This window comes from Gavialis gangeticus, unplaced genomic scaffold, assembly GCF_001723915.1.
Source record: "Gavialis gangeticus isolate Ggan-Ray unplaced genomic scaffold, GavGan_comp1, whole genome shotgun sequence".
NCBI lineage: Eukaryota > Metazoa > Chordata > Crocodylia > Gavialidae > Gavialis > Gavialis gangeticus.
In genome coordinates, this window is record NW_017729024.1 from 80544528 (window position 1) to 80559484 (window position 14957).

The 14957-nt window shown below is 41.5% G+C and overlaps 1 protein-coding gene across 1 annotated transcript in view; it reads left to right on the forward strand.

Moving 5' to 3' along the window:
- Window positions 1-14957, forward strand: part of SPTLC1 (serine palmitoyltransferase long chain base subunit 1) — a 73202-nt gene that overhangs the window by 21404 nt on the left and 36841 nt on the right. The window contains exons 5-6 of the mRNA XM_019517293.1: window positions 1495-1567; window positions 9800-9932. Of these exons, the coding sequence (XP_019372838.1) occupies window positions 1495-1567; window positions 9800-9932 (206 nt within the window). The remainder of the gene's footprint in view (window positions 1-1494; window positions 1568-9799; window positions 9933-14957) is intronic.

Consider the following 14957-nt stretch of genomic DNA (forward strand, 5'->3'; position numbering starts at 1 on the left):
TGATCTTTTTGTGGCCCTTAATAGACGACTCAAACTACTTCCTCTGTAAGAAGATAAAGTCAATATTTACGACTTGGGTGAGGAACGGCCAACCTGTGGCATGGGCAACCTCTGTGGCACACAACAAATCAGGGATGGGGCAGGCTGCACACCAACAGATATGGCAAGGAGAACAGGGAAGAGAGCAGAGCAGCAGATTGAGCAGGGGAAGGGGATGAGAGTGACATTCAGGGGGCGGATGGGGGCGAGGAATGGGGGGATGGACACGACCATAGCACACCTGCCAAAAAAGGTTTCCCCCACTGACTTATTTATCAATAGCCTCTTATCGTACTGCATATAAAACAAGGTAATCGACTTCAACAAATATTTCATATTAAAAATTTGGCTTTCTTACCATAGTGGGAGATATCTGATACAAGTCACTTCTTCAGCTTCTTAAAGGCTTGAGGAGGCATTCGGAGGAACTCTTCACAATTGTTCATTTTTTTAGCTGTATATAGTGTAGTCATTAATACATGTTATCAGCCTTAAAGCTTTTCCACAGAGAGAGAGAGAGAGAGGAAGAACTCTGCCAATTCTCTGTACGCAGCTGAAGTTTTAAGGAATATATTGTATTTGCATGAAATGTTGATGTTCATAAAGCTGGTAAATATTGTCATGAAATTAATAGGTGAAAATAGGATATTTTAAGTAGTTCAAGCCAACTGTTGCTTAACACAGAGTAAGGCTGTGGACTGACGTTTATTTAAAATGCATGTGTTGGGGGAGTAGAGATGCTTTAATTATTTTGGGTGAATATCAGCTGATTTATTGTAACTTTTTGTTCTGTCCACTGCTCTGTTAGAGTAAGTAAAGCTAAACACAGTAACTTGATCCAGGGGGAAACTCCCCAGTTCTGTTAAACTTTTACTTTCTCCGGAATCGGAGTGGACAAATGAAACAGTTATAGCAGATTTGGTTGCACCAATAGTGTATTTCGACCTTCAAAGTGGCATAATTGTTATTCTCTTCATGCCCTTAAGGTCTTGTAAAAATCTTGCCCTTGATCTTTTTTTTGGAGGGAATTAAAGTAATGGCATACTTTCAAGGTGGTAGAGAGGAATGCTGCCTTTGCTGTTTTGTGCTATGTAAATTAGCCTTTCAGTTAGGACAGGACTGAAATGGCTAATCTATTAGTAGGTAAAAAGGTAACAATAACTATACAGTTGATTGATTTATCAAATTACATTAGTATCTATGTAGTATAGATTATAAAACTGTAAATGCAGCTTCAACACTTGAATTAAAATAAACTTGTTTATCAATATTCAGACCTTGCAAAACTAGTTAAAACCTTGTACAACACTTTGCAGTCAGTCCATCGGCTAAATGATAGTTCCACTGTTTAGAAATAATAATATTTACATAAAATTGCCAGTATGAATGGTACTTTATGACTTGCACCATAGAAATAAACTAAATGTTGTTTCTTGTTTAACGTTTTCATTAAAGAATGCAGCCCAGGCATCTTTAAAGAAGTATGGTGTTGGCACTTGTGGACCTAGAGGATTTTATGGAACTTTTGGTAAGTAATGAGTTCATTTCTTGTTGTTAAAAATATTTATCCTGTGTTACTTTTAAAAGTGTTTATGCTGGGGAACTGGGCAAGCCAAAGCTTTCCAGTCTGTGTTCTGTAGGTTGTATCCTTTGCAGGGAGCACACAACATATCTCAGTACGGTGCTAATGCTAATGATCAGTAATATTTATCACTACTAGAATTAGTTTAAACAAGTGCTCAAAAGACATTTTTCCCCTGTCTGTCCATCCAGTATTATTTTGGAGTGAAGTCATAAACTCAGCTGATCAGATTAAGCATTAGAGCACCAACAGAGAATAAATTTAGGTCCAGTGAAGCACAATTAAATAATGGTGGGTTTGGGAGACTAGAAGAGGGGGAATATACATAAACCAAATAAGACTCTAAGTATTGGAATATTGGAAGTGTTTTAAAAGAAACAAAGTATTAATTTTCTTTGGACAGTACAGGATACCTAGTAGTAATGGACTTGGGTTAAATAATCAAACTGTAATCTTTAACATTGTTTAACCAAACTTGATTATCTGCCATGTTTAGTTACTGGATGAAAATACAAGTATTTAAGCTATAGGAACAGAGTTGATTGGACTTATTCTTGAACAGTCAGTGGTAGAATTCTAACCATTGAATCCGGATGGCTATTTCCTCTTGTATCTACTAGATAAAACTGCCTTATAATTGTACTTTCAGTAACAGCCAGAGTATTCAGAAATTAAAGTGTATGATTTCTTTTGGAAACTTTCTTATCTTTCAGAATTTCACTTGTTTATACTACAGGCAGTCCTGGGACTTAGGACACAATTGGTTCCTGAAAACAGCATCTTAAATCAAAACATTGTAACTCAGAACCCGTTTTTCCATAGGAAGCATTGTTATAAATGGAGGATTGGTTCCTGAACTAAGGTCCAATACCCTATTTTTACCAAAAATAACCCAGAATTTTGTACTCAATCAATTATAGATGAGTAACATAGTGACATCAATGTATTTATATTGTAAATAGCAATCATATTGATTGGAAGGACTTTGAGGCGACTGCTGACTTTTTGAAGGGCTCATGGTTGTACTTTTTGAAGGGCTCTTGGATGGAGTCTTCTGAGGAATCTTGGCCGCAGGTTTTTCTGTAGTCTCGTCTGCTTTCTTAAGGTGTCCAAGAAAGTTTGGACGCATGTTCTCCAAGGAGATGGGTGATGCAGCAAACATGTTCGCTGGCGTTGTGTTGGATCAGGCGTTGTAAAGTTGAAACTGACACCAGAAAGTTGAAACAGGGTGTCAATGTATAAACATTGTAAGTGCGAAATGTTGTAGCTTGAAACGTTGTAAGTCGAGGACTGCTTGTACTGTGAAATATGGTGTACTGGAATACGTTAAAATGAAAGACAGTAGGCTGAGGGCAAAGGCAATTAGAACTTCTTCATAAAATGCTTGAAGCAGTAGTTTAGCTTCTGCTTTCTGTATTTCTTAATGGTGAAACTTCCAAGTATATAATTTGTCTAATCCTATATTCAAAATGAAATACCCTTCCCAAGTGACATTTATTTAATAGGTTTTTTTGGTGGTAGGAGGTGGAATTTTTGAAGTATGACACTAGTAGCAGGTATTTTGGTGGGTGGAGGGGGGGGTTGTGAAATGTCAGCATCTGAAAATAATTAATTAAAGAATGAAGTTTTGTTTTAAATTCCTCTCTAGTTTCCGCTCAGCCCAGGTAGGTAGTTGTACAGCTACAATAAGCTAAAGAAATCTCTTGAGCTCCCACAAGATTCCCTGGAAATTACAGCTGTTTTGTTGTTTTACCCACTTGGTTAAAAATGGCTTTCTTAAGGGTAACAGTACATATGATGATCTCTTCATAAGATGAGCTTTGAATATGTCATTTAATCATATCAGCCCGAAGTGGTCTCGCAATCAACTTATTGTTTAAATTTAATAAATATTCCATCTCTGACAGAGCAAATCTGTTTTATTTTTGTCTTTGAGAAGTTAACCTATTCTAGTCCCTTCATCAGTATAAAGGCATGGCTGGGCTTTCTCTCCACCCAAGGTGATAGTTAACTTATGATAGCTACCAGTGAGCTGTTTTGGGAGTTGTTGACTCCTGTGATGTTTTTTCTTGTCTGTGGTTCAGTCCAGAAAGACTTGACTAATAACAGCTCTCTCCCTCATCTCTTTGTAATTGCTTCAGCTAATTGTGATTAAGACAAGTTCCATGCTTGTCTCCTGTCCTTTTCAATAAGAGAATTATGAATTCCCAATTCACTGTTAAATAATACTGTGCTTGATTTTGGTAGCTCTGTGTGATTCTTTGGTTATTTATCTATTTTGTTTTCTCAAGGCAAATGGTCTTATCTGTGGAACTGGCGATTGACAGATAGTGAAAGGGCATCTGTTGACTGCATCATCCAGCATTAGATGTGATCTCCTAAAACTAATGGCTGCTTACAGACGTAAAAAAACAAAACAAAGCAAAACAGCACTTGAATTTCAACTTGGTGAGCCCCTTGCCAAGCCCAGCACATGACCAGAAGAGTCATTGCCAGAGATGTGGGGTTCCTGGAAAATTTTGAATTTTCTCTGCTGGGTTGAAATAGTTAACAAATTATCTATTATGTAATCTTTGAAAAATTACTGTTAAGCCTAAGCCACTTTGGGTCCTTAGTGCAAGCAGAAAAGCAGGACACAAATATTTTAAATACATAAATAATATTCCAGAGCTGCATTAACAACTTCTAAAATTATAATGTTTTAAAACAATATGGATGCTAGTCTATACTGTGTGTTATTTAACATATTGATTTGTTTAATTACATGGGATTCCTGAAGTAGACTTTTCTCAGATGATGTTGTTCCAGCACTTTGTTGTATTAGCTTTCTGATTATGGCTTGTACTGTTTCAGGGCAGTTTCTATATGTTATTAAATGTTTCTTTATTTTTGTTGCATTGTTAGCGTACTCCTGGCCGCAATATTTACGTCTACCAACTTCCTTCCTTTAGTGGCTTGAACTTCGCTCTAATGATGCCACATACTAGTTTTTTTTCTGATTAGGCATTATTATAATTATTTCAAAGCAAAAGCACTAAAAAACTAACAGATCTTGTGCAACCACTTCCAACTTCCCCAACTCAAGAAAAGAAATGAGAAGTTGCTGTGTATGTTTGCTGAACTGAAAGTGAAACAAAAAATAATCTTAGTTTTGGTTTTGCTTTCACTTGCAGTCTGAGATGAGATAAGAATTTTCGCTTTAGTTTTGATTTGGCCTGCACAGCCAATTAGGTGAATTCCTAACTTGATTTTTGGTTTGGATTATTATGACAGTCTATTTACCTTCCTGTTTACAAATCAATAAAACATGTATGTACTCTCTTACACACTTCCTAGAGATAATCACCTGAAAAACAATTACAACTTTGAAACTGCCAAGCTTGCCTAATATTGTATTGGCATCTCTTGATTATTACTAATGAATTTTATGAAACAGTGAATTTTTAGAAATGGAAAATTTCCCATGGAAAAATAAAGCACTGGAAAATTTTCCATTTTGGAACATTTTCCGCCCCACATCTCTGGGCATCGCGTTAGGTGGACCCAGCTCACCCCAACATCTGTATAGATGCTTTAACGGGGCTTTTTTGTTGTGTTTATCCAATTGCTGAATTGGCTATTGCTGATTGACTAAACTATAAGATAAAAGTGCTAAAAAGCCCCACTGATGTGCCTGATCTATACAGACGCTGCAGAGCCAGGTCAAACTACATACTGCTTCCTTTGGTAAAGTGAGGTTCCCCCCCGCGCACACTCTTCCTACACACACATCTGTCAGCAGCCAGTGCAATTGAGTAGTTGATGTCTATTCAATTTAAAGTGCACTGAGAGTGTACCAATTTTCTAACTGGGTCTTTGTCTAGGTTCCTGCTTTTCTTTGTTCCTAAGACTTGGACCTTTTCAGGATTCTTAGTAAAGTCCTGCTAGTCTTGTGGCAGGTGACTTTGACCATTCAGTCAGGGGCTGGCTTTTCCTACAGTAGACTGTATATGGTATATATGGTGGGTTCAGCAAATGAGGAATGTTGTCTGGCACTACTGTAGAACGTGGGAGTTGATTTGTGGTGGTTGTCAACTGGCAGTCCCTTGGATTTAAAATATTCTGTTTTAGGAATTGATTTTTAGAATATGTTGCATATGAAGTTGGATGCTATCTAACATTAAAAAATCATTATGATGGTGATACGTACTTCCTGTAGACTTTGGACGTTTGGTCTCTGCTCTGAAAGAATCCTTGCACAACATTTGGTAGTTGCATGGATTAGAAATCTCTCTCACTTCTAGAACGGTAGAAATCTGGTTATAGGCTAAAGATGTCTTCTCTGGGGAAATTTGCTTGTTTATGGCCCTGTCTGAAAGATTTCTCAGACTTAAACAATAAGTTAAGAATATTAGTTTTGCTGTTGGCTCTGCTTTTTCCATGGGAAGCTACATGTTATGCCTTTATTCTATGATAACTTACAACTTCATGGTCAAGGATGCTTGTGGTAATTCACTCTTAGCAGGACTTCTCTTTAGGGGTATGTCTCTCTTAGGTACTTTATGTTGCCCTTCACCACTGTACCAAGATGCAGCCACTTCATTGCTTTCAGCTTGCTTGATATACAGCAGCCTAGTTGCTTGCTGCCCATTGTTTTGTTATTTTTCAGCCATAAAAGGAAGGATGGTGGTTAAACATCTCTCAGGAAATAGGGTGTCATGCATTTTGGTTTCAATTCTGCTACAACTTAATATAGTTATAGGCAATATCAACCAAAAACTCTTGATTTCTCCCTGTCTGTGTAGAAGATACTTCCCTGTCAGTGGAATACCTTCAGGATGAATTTATGTAAAGTGCTGGGTAAATTCTAAGTATCCATTGTACATCTCCCTCCCCCCAATGTATCTTCAACTCAACCCCCACTCGCATGTAAGTCTCTATTTACAGTTAAATGATACTTGAAACTCAAGCTAGCTAGCCTGAAAATAAGGATATTGGCTCATTGAAGATGCAGTGCTTGAGTAGTGTAGGTCTGCCTTTGCAAACTGGAATCAGCACAGATCATACTCCTTGATTGCTAATTCAGTCATTTTGTACTGCTTGCTTGAACCACGTTGTGGGTATGTCCACAGAGCAAATTAAATTAGTAGGCTGTACCTGGAGGAAACATAAACCTGATAGCTTAATCTAACTAGCATGGGTATCAATAGCAGTGAGGATGCATCAGCATGCACTTCAGCATGTGGTAGCAAAGTGAAACTCAGCAATGCCAGACTCAGCTGGTATGGGTAAGCACGTTACAGTTGTGGTTTCAGATTGCAGTACAAATGCAGCTTGCATGACTAGGGGGTCTGCCAAATTTGAGGTGGCTGCTGGCCAATTTCACAGGCAGACCACAATGGGGCTTTTTTGGTAAGTTCCCCTCCCGGGAGCCTGCCAGAAGTGCACAGCCTGTGTGTTTTCATGCAGCCTGCCCAAAATCAGAGTTTGTGTGAAAATCATGAAACTGCAATTTTGGTAGGTCCTGTTATATGACAGTTGTAACAGTTCACCCTCACTAGGCTACAGGGTGGAACATTAATGTTCCACTAATTGCTGCAGTGAAGATGAACCCTTACTTGGTTTTTCTTTTGATGAAGTGATTTTTGTCACAGTAGAGAAGCCACAGATAAGCTTATCTTGATATTTCAATTCCACAGATTATGTAAAAATCTGGGGCGCTTCTTGAATCACACTACAAATACTTTGTGTGTCCTACATGAGTTCTTATTCTTTCCTCACAATAGCCTTAGTTCCCAACTTTTACAGACCTCACGGTCTGATTTTCGCTCTATGGCAACACTTCTATAGCTTATCGTGCTTGTAAAGTATTAAATTCTACTCACTCGGTGGTTGCTTCCAGCCATGTTGCCATATTTTTCTAAACGTAGTACCCCTTCACAACATATACTATGTTAACTAAAGTTCAGTTAAACTCTAGAATTGGACTCTGCACCCCTTTGGGTGCTTGATATTCTCCCGACGTCTTTGGACCAAATTTCTCTGATAAAGTGCTTAAGGTTATTCCCTGTTTATGCTTTCCGAGGAAACTTTCTGCTTTCTTTAGGCAATTCATAGCTTGAGGCTCAAAGCCATAGTTTAGCTTTTCTCTGCACTCTTCAGCTGAAGAGGCCCCAAGAGGCAGTCTTCTCTTCTGAATTAGTTTAATGACATACAGTAAATTTTAATATGGTCGCTGCTTTTGCTGCCAGGTCCTTCTCAGGCTTCTCTTTTAATAATTGAGTCAAAGTTCGTTCAGTTTCCAGACTACCAAGGGATTCAGTCTGGTATGTCCAGTGTCATTTGGATATGAAGAATGTGGTAGCAAAGTTTTTTAAAACAAGCTTTTTACACTTGTATGAAGTATGTGTTCTGCATGTAATTTCAAAGACCACAATCTGTATTCTTCCACGTGAAGTTCTGATAGAGGTGTTCTAGCTGCTCTCGATCTGGAGTGTACCTAAGTATGTCTGTCACTGTTGAATCAAAGTACCAAAAATAAAAAATACTTTCAAGGGGTTGTGGCTAAGGAATAAGTTGTGAGCTTATGCTGTGCTGTGCTGTGCCAAGTCAACCTATGCTGAGTAGCCTGGAGGTGGCAGAGATGCAGGGCAGTCCAGCATGGGTTCTGGGCAGGTGTAGCAGGAAGAGCCTGGCAGCGGTGGGAGGCATTTTTCCCTTGCGCCAAGGAATGATTTCTGCCAGGCAGTTGCTGGTGCTCAGTGCAGGCGAGTCCAGAGCATGTGTGGGGCAGGCTGGGTTTGGGGCTACGTGCATGGGTGCCCACTGGTACCGTGGGAGTGGGGCCAGCAGAAGCAGGGAGGAGCTGCCATTGCCTGGGCTGTCTCGAAAGACAGCCCATCCAGGAGCCACCCTAGTCCTGTTGCATGCCCAGGGGGCAGCCAGTACATGCCACAGATGGGCAGTGCAGACCAAGTGCAGGGCAGGCTGAGGTCAGAGCTGTGTGCATGGGCTCTGGCTGCTCCTTTCTCGTCTGGAGTGTGTGTGGGGCAGGGCAGGAGCTGCGTGCTGCTGGTGGTGGTGGGGAGGTGCTGCAGGGCACGCAGATTCCAGGCTTTTGCAGGGTGGGGGTGGGCACTGACTGGTTCAGGGGAGCATGCGCAGGGGCCTCCCATGCACACCCCACCCTCCCCCACACGCCTCTGGGGAGAGTCCTGCTCACTGCTATGTGCGCACACCCCATCACATCCTCCCACAGCCCCCCACAAACCCCATATCCACCCACACCCCCCCAATACCCACCCATATCTGCACATACCCCCACAACCTCCCTTAAATACATATATGTTCGTTCACTCACTCACTCACTCACTCCCCTATAAAACCCATACCCCCCACATCTGCTGCAGTATACAGAAGTAAGACTTCATTTTGAGATATTATGCAATCACCACTATATGCACAATGCAAACATACACAAATCAGGACTTTTAAAAAAAAATAAATTTAAAGTATCTTATTGTCAGTGTTTGATTTTTAGTATATAACTTATTTTTTTCTGGTTCCAAGTTGGCAAACCCCCTTCCCAAAAGGAGTACTTTCAGGGGTAAGGGGAGGGACTTCCAGTGGCAAAAGTCCGGACTTAGGGGGTGGGACTTCCGGCCCCAAAATGGCGAGCAGGGGGCAGGGTACCCGTGAAGGGGTGGGGCTACCTTGGCAGCCCTCGACAGCTCACCAAAACTCATTAAGTGGCCCTCCAGCCAAAATAATTGCCCACCCCAACCTAGATCCCTTAGTTATAAACCAGGATCTCTTTGTACTATGTGCAGAGTCAAGAGGACAAAAAAAAATCTGCCCTATAGTGTTTATAGTCTAAGCATAAGGAATTTCTTATTTTTATTACGAGAGAGAACGCGAACACATTTGACACGTTTGTTGCATTTAAAATCAAATACTTATTTTCATGACTGTTGGAACATCTAAAGAGACTATAGAGAAGTTTATCAATCCCAAGTCAGACTGGGTTAATCAGTTAATTAATGTTTAATTCATTTACTTATGTACATTTTTGGAAGAAAATTCCTGTTTCAGCAGATGACTACTATATATTTTAACACAGACTATTAAATCACCAATATTCAGTCTTTCACCTGTAAAAATGATTTGACTGTAGGATTTTTTTAACCTTTTCTCAAATAGACGTACACTTGGAATTGGAAGATCGACTAGCAAAATTTATGAGAACTGAGGAAGCCATAATATATTCGTATGGATTTGCCACAATTGCCAGTGCTATTCCTGCATATTCAAAAAGAGGAGACCTTGTATTTGTGTAAGTAACATTTGTCTTCTGGAGTAAAAACTCTGTGTTGGAGGGAGCGGGTAGGTATTACTTGGATTCTTTAGCACTGATCATTTTAGGGGCACCTTGTTCAAAGATCTGGTATTCTCTAGCCAGACATCTCTGTCTCAATGTTGTCTGTGAACTTTAATTTTAAAATATGCTTGGGAAATGTATAGTACAACTGAGGGAGGATGCAAAAGCTGTTTTAAGGCAAGTCATCTCCAAATCTTGAAGCTATTAGGCCATTCCTCTGTTTTAAAATGAACCTGAAACTGTTTTATCTTAAATCAGCTATCGGTGAACCTGAGTGTAGTGTTTTTGATGATCACTGATTTACATATTTTACACTGGCTTATCCTAATGATGGCCTTCTCACTGCAGAAAAACTACTTCCAATCAGCCACATGCTTCCTGCAACATTTTTTGCGAAGGCTCAGTTGGGCAGAGAGGCTAGCACCGTCCTTTTTGTAAATCTTGAGTTCTTTGTGGGCAGGTCACTGCAGAGTTTACCTTGATTCAGAAACATGGATGAAAATACCATGTTTGGATGGATGGAAGCGGCCTGAGTAAGCCAAGAATGCATATGTGTCCACATAAAAGCACTGTGTTTGACTCCCACCCATGTGCAGTCTTCACGTTGCCACTGCAGTTACCTGAGTTAGGCACTGGGATCTGTAAAGGAACATTCTGGGTTATTGAGGCGTATTTAAGAATTATTTTGTGACAGCACAGTATGTCAGTCTGTCCTACCTGAGCCCCTGTGTAAAAGCTTGTTTTGCTTGCATATACACTCTCTGTGGCACAGTGTCTGAAAAAGTATGTAGATTAGAGAGAATGGGCTTCTGGAATAGCACTGGGGGTTGCTGAAGGCAGATATGCTGATTGTTTACCCATTGCAAAGATCACATTACTAGGTCATCCAGAAAGAATAAGTCTTGATTACTGTGGGCTCTGGCCCACTCTGAAGGTAGGTTTGTGAATGCCAGTGTGGGGAGCTGCACCCAGTCTAAGTACCTGGAAGCTGCATCTGTACTGCTGCCACTTCTTCCTGCTTTCTCCCCCTTCTGCTCTCCAGCTGCAGCCTGGGAACAGCTAGAAGTTGCCCAGCCCATTCATTTCACTACCTGCTAGAAGCTGTACCCCCACTGCAGCCAAGGGGCAGGGATCAGGAACAAACTGGCAACACAGGCACAGCATCCAACTGTCCAGCTCCAGCATGGTTGCAGGAAGAGGCACAGCCAGCCAGATCTGGTAAAGGATCTGCTGGTTTATTATTCACGAATCTTTAGTTTATCAACTCTTCCTGCAGTCTGTCTAGCTTTAGGTAGCCTGCCATCACTTTTTCTTCCACTTCCCTCATCTTTTGGAACTCAAGACACTTTTACAACCTTTGTCCTTAGTTGTCCTGAATTTCTTGAAGCAAATCATACCTGATGCTCCCATTCCCCAAGCGGCCTGGGTGGCTAACTTGACCCAGAAATGGAGAAGACCTTACTAAAGGGAAGCACGTTGGGCTGGGTAGATGATCCAGCTAGTTATGTATCTGTCTTACAGTACTTTCAACTAGTCTTCATTTCTTTAGATTACTAGTGAGATTGTCATGGAAGCCAGTATCAAAAGCCTTCCTTGTAAGGTATGGCACACCCAGTGTTCTCCCTCCACAGAGCCTGCCACGTCGTCATAGAAGAAAATCAAAGCATGACTAAATGCATTCTTACTGGAAGTTCCTTGTAACCCTATTTTCCTCTAGGTGCTTAGGAACAGATTCCTTGATGAGCTGCCATGTAATCTTTCCAGGTATTGCAGTCAGAGTGACTGTTTCCTAACTTCCCAGATCCTCCCCATTCCCTTTCTTAAAGATGGGCATTATATGTGCCTTTTTCCAGTCATGCAGGACCTCACCCAACCTCTGTGAGTTCTCATTTATTTCAGTGCATCTCAAAACAGATTCATTCTGGGCTACCAGTCCACAGAGACTATGATGTTATGTCATATTTACTTTTAGAAAAACTAAGATTTAATTTACAGTAATTTTGAGAAGCTTTGTGGGATATCTACTAGTTATGGGCTCGGATATTCTACGGTGCAGTAGCATTGGAGGGTGCTGCTTAGTTAGTTGATCTGGGATTAGAAAACCACTGGTGTATGTTAGGGAGTTGTTTAATTTCCTGGTAATTGAGCAATCAATTACTGGGCAGAGCTAATAAGCTACAGAAGAGGATATAAACTGGATGTTGAACTAAGGTGCAGATGTTTACTCACAGATCTACCTTCCAGTTCCTCTCCTCCATTCTTATGCCATGCTGCAAAACAACAGTATCAGAAAGAGTAGAGTATCCCATCTAGACCATCTGAAATAGAAGAGCTCCCACATTTGGTTTGATCTACAAACTGTCAAGATCCTACCAAGGCGCAGAGGCTAATGTTCTTTAAATTTCTTGCACTATAATTTGCTCTAGTGAAATATTGCACAGTGTTTTTACCTTATTACTTATATTTACTATATAACCCAAATCCAAGAAGACTTTAAATTACCTCCCAGTAATTAGATTCTATACATGGAAAATTATAAATTTAAGTTTCTTTGTATGGATTCTAATTATTAGCAGGGGGTGGGGGGACATCTTAAACTTGTCCCTCCCACTCCTCTGGCAGAGAAAACAGCAGCAGGCAGGTAGGTCTGAGGCATCCAGGCCCCCATCCCTTGCTACCACCTTATGTCTGTGCCCTCTGGTGCTTGCCCACTTGCTAGGTTCTCCCCACCTTCCGCCTTCTGCCGCTTGCTTCTCCCCATCCCCATCCCACTGCCATTGCTTACCCTATGGGATGCCTCTGGGTTTGGCCCTGGCCTGGCAAGTCAAATGGCAGTGGCAACTGCAGCCCTGGGCCTGGGTCAGAGCTGGAGCTGGAGGAGCTTCCCTGAAGCTGCATGATGGTCCCCTTGTTACTACTGCTGTCGCCTCCACTGCTGCCTGGCTGGGCTGGGGTGACTCATGGTGGGGGAGGGAGCATGCAGCAGGGGGAACATGGGGGGGAGACTGCATGGTGGGGGTCTTCCTCCCCCACCTCCCACAGAGTGCAGGCTCCTCTACAACCCCTGAACTCTGCAGTCTCCTCCATGCTCCACCTGCTATACACCCCTCTCCCCTGCTGCACAAGCCACCGCAGCCCAGTCGGGGAGCAGCTGTGTTCCCAAACTACAGTAGCTGCCTGTCTAAGTCAGTACTCAAATCTTGACAAGGTATTTTTCTCTCATGTTTAATGGGGAAGGGATGTGGGGGTGGGGGTGGGGGGCTCATCTTGGATTTGAATGCAGTACATCCTTTTTGACTTGGAACTGAATTGCTTGAATTCCACATAGGGACAGACATTGCACATTAACCACTTTAAGTGATCAGAAACTGATTTAAACCTGTAACAGAACAGATGTTCAGTGTACATAAACCAGTTTGAACATGGCTGAAACCAGTCTGAGATAAGCCTGGTTGAATGTAGTATCAGACTTAACTGATTTGGATCAAACCAGTTTATGCAATGTCTGTCCCAGACCCCTTGCTGGTATAAAATAAACCAGACTCTCCCAGCATGCTCTCTAGGCTTGGCGGGGCTCTCTGTTTCACAGCAGGGCTAGCCCCTCCCCTCTGCTCCCTGGCTGCAGCTCACCAGAAACTTCAGTTGTCTCTCTGACTTCTCTCTGATTTCCCCCCACTTCTCTCCCCACTCCCTGCTAAGCAGGGATTATTTCCCCGTCCCCTCTACCTTACACAGACACTTCTCAGCATTAGCTAGCAGGCCACATGCTGGTTACAATTCGTGCTGTGGCAGATGGGACAAAGACAGAATCAACAGGTAGCTTGTAATGTCCCTCTGTTGTTTTCTTAATGGGCTGATAAACCCTGAGTTAGGGGTGATAAACACTGTGTTATCAATCCCCTACTGGGCTGGTCGGGAGGGGGGGACTCCTTCCTAGTCAGAGTGTCTTGCCTAAACCTAGCCATGCCTCCCTCATCTCAGCACTATGGAATGAAAGGGAGGGCTGCTCTAGTGCTTCCCCCTTCTCTCTCCCTCCCCCACCCCCGCGCCGGCCTTATCGCCTGAGCTACTGCAGGCATGTGCCAGCATTTCTGGGATGTCTGTACAGTTACAAACTGCTTCAGCCAGGTTAGACTAAACTGTAAAGATTGAATCAATTCAGGCTCAGGCTTTTTGAATGTCTGTCCCTAGCTTAACAGCAAATCTATTTTGCCTTATGTAGTTTCTCTAAAACTTTGCTGAGAAGCCATCTCTTGCAAAAATGTGTCGAGAGCTCTAATAGAGAGCAAAAATAGCTCATGTGCAAATCTGGTTAGGGCTGTAATGAGGGATGATGAACTGTGAGCTCTTACTGAAAAAGGGATGGAAAGAAAGGAAAGAAGGAAATGTCTAAATCTTATTTCTGCACTCTTGCTGAGACTATCTTTGTGACATCCCTTTGTGATGGTAACTCATGCTCATGACCAGTATAGCTGGCCTGCTGCCAATTACTGCTAAGGAATGACATAATGAAATCAGTAACTATGCCCTTGAAAAAATGGCAAGTATACTGTGGCAGTATACTTGAGTTGAGATACTGGGGCTAGAGCATAGTTTTCTTAGGTGTTCAGACATTCAGTTGTGCCAAAATACCTGTGAGACAACTTTGGAAGCAATAGAATCTTCTTTTTTCTATATATTTTTTTCTATTTTTATTTTATTTTGTTGTTTTTTCTAAAATAAAAACTTCCAGAAATGTTCTTGCTGCTTTCTGGGTTGCCCTGCTTGGTTTCAGGTTGTCCTTACCTGTGCTATAATCACTTTGTTATGTATTTGGAAAATAAGAGAATTGTACCAAACACTGCACTTCAACAAAGCAGAGTCTGTTGAGAACTTACAACTGATTTATAAAATAAGATAAATACCATATTTTTAAGGAACGTTCAGTCTGTCGCATCAAAATCAAGCTTGCCCAAATTTACCCTTCAAATACAGTTCTAT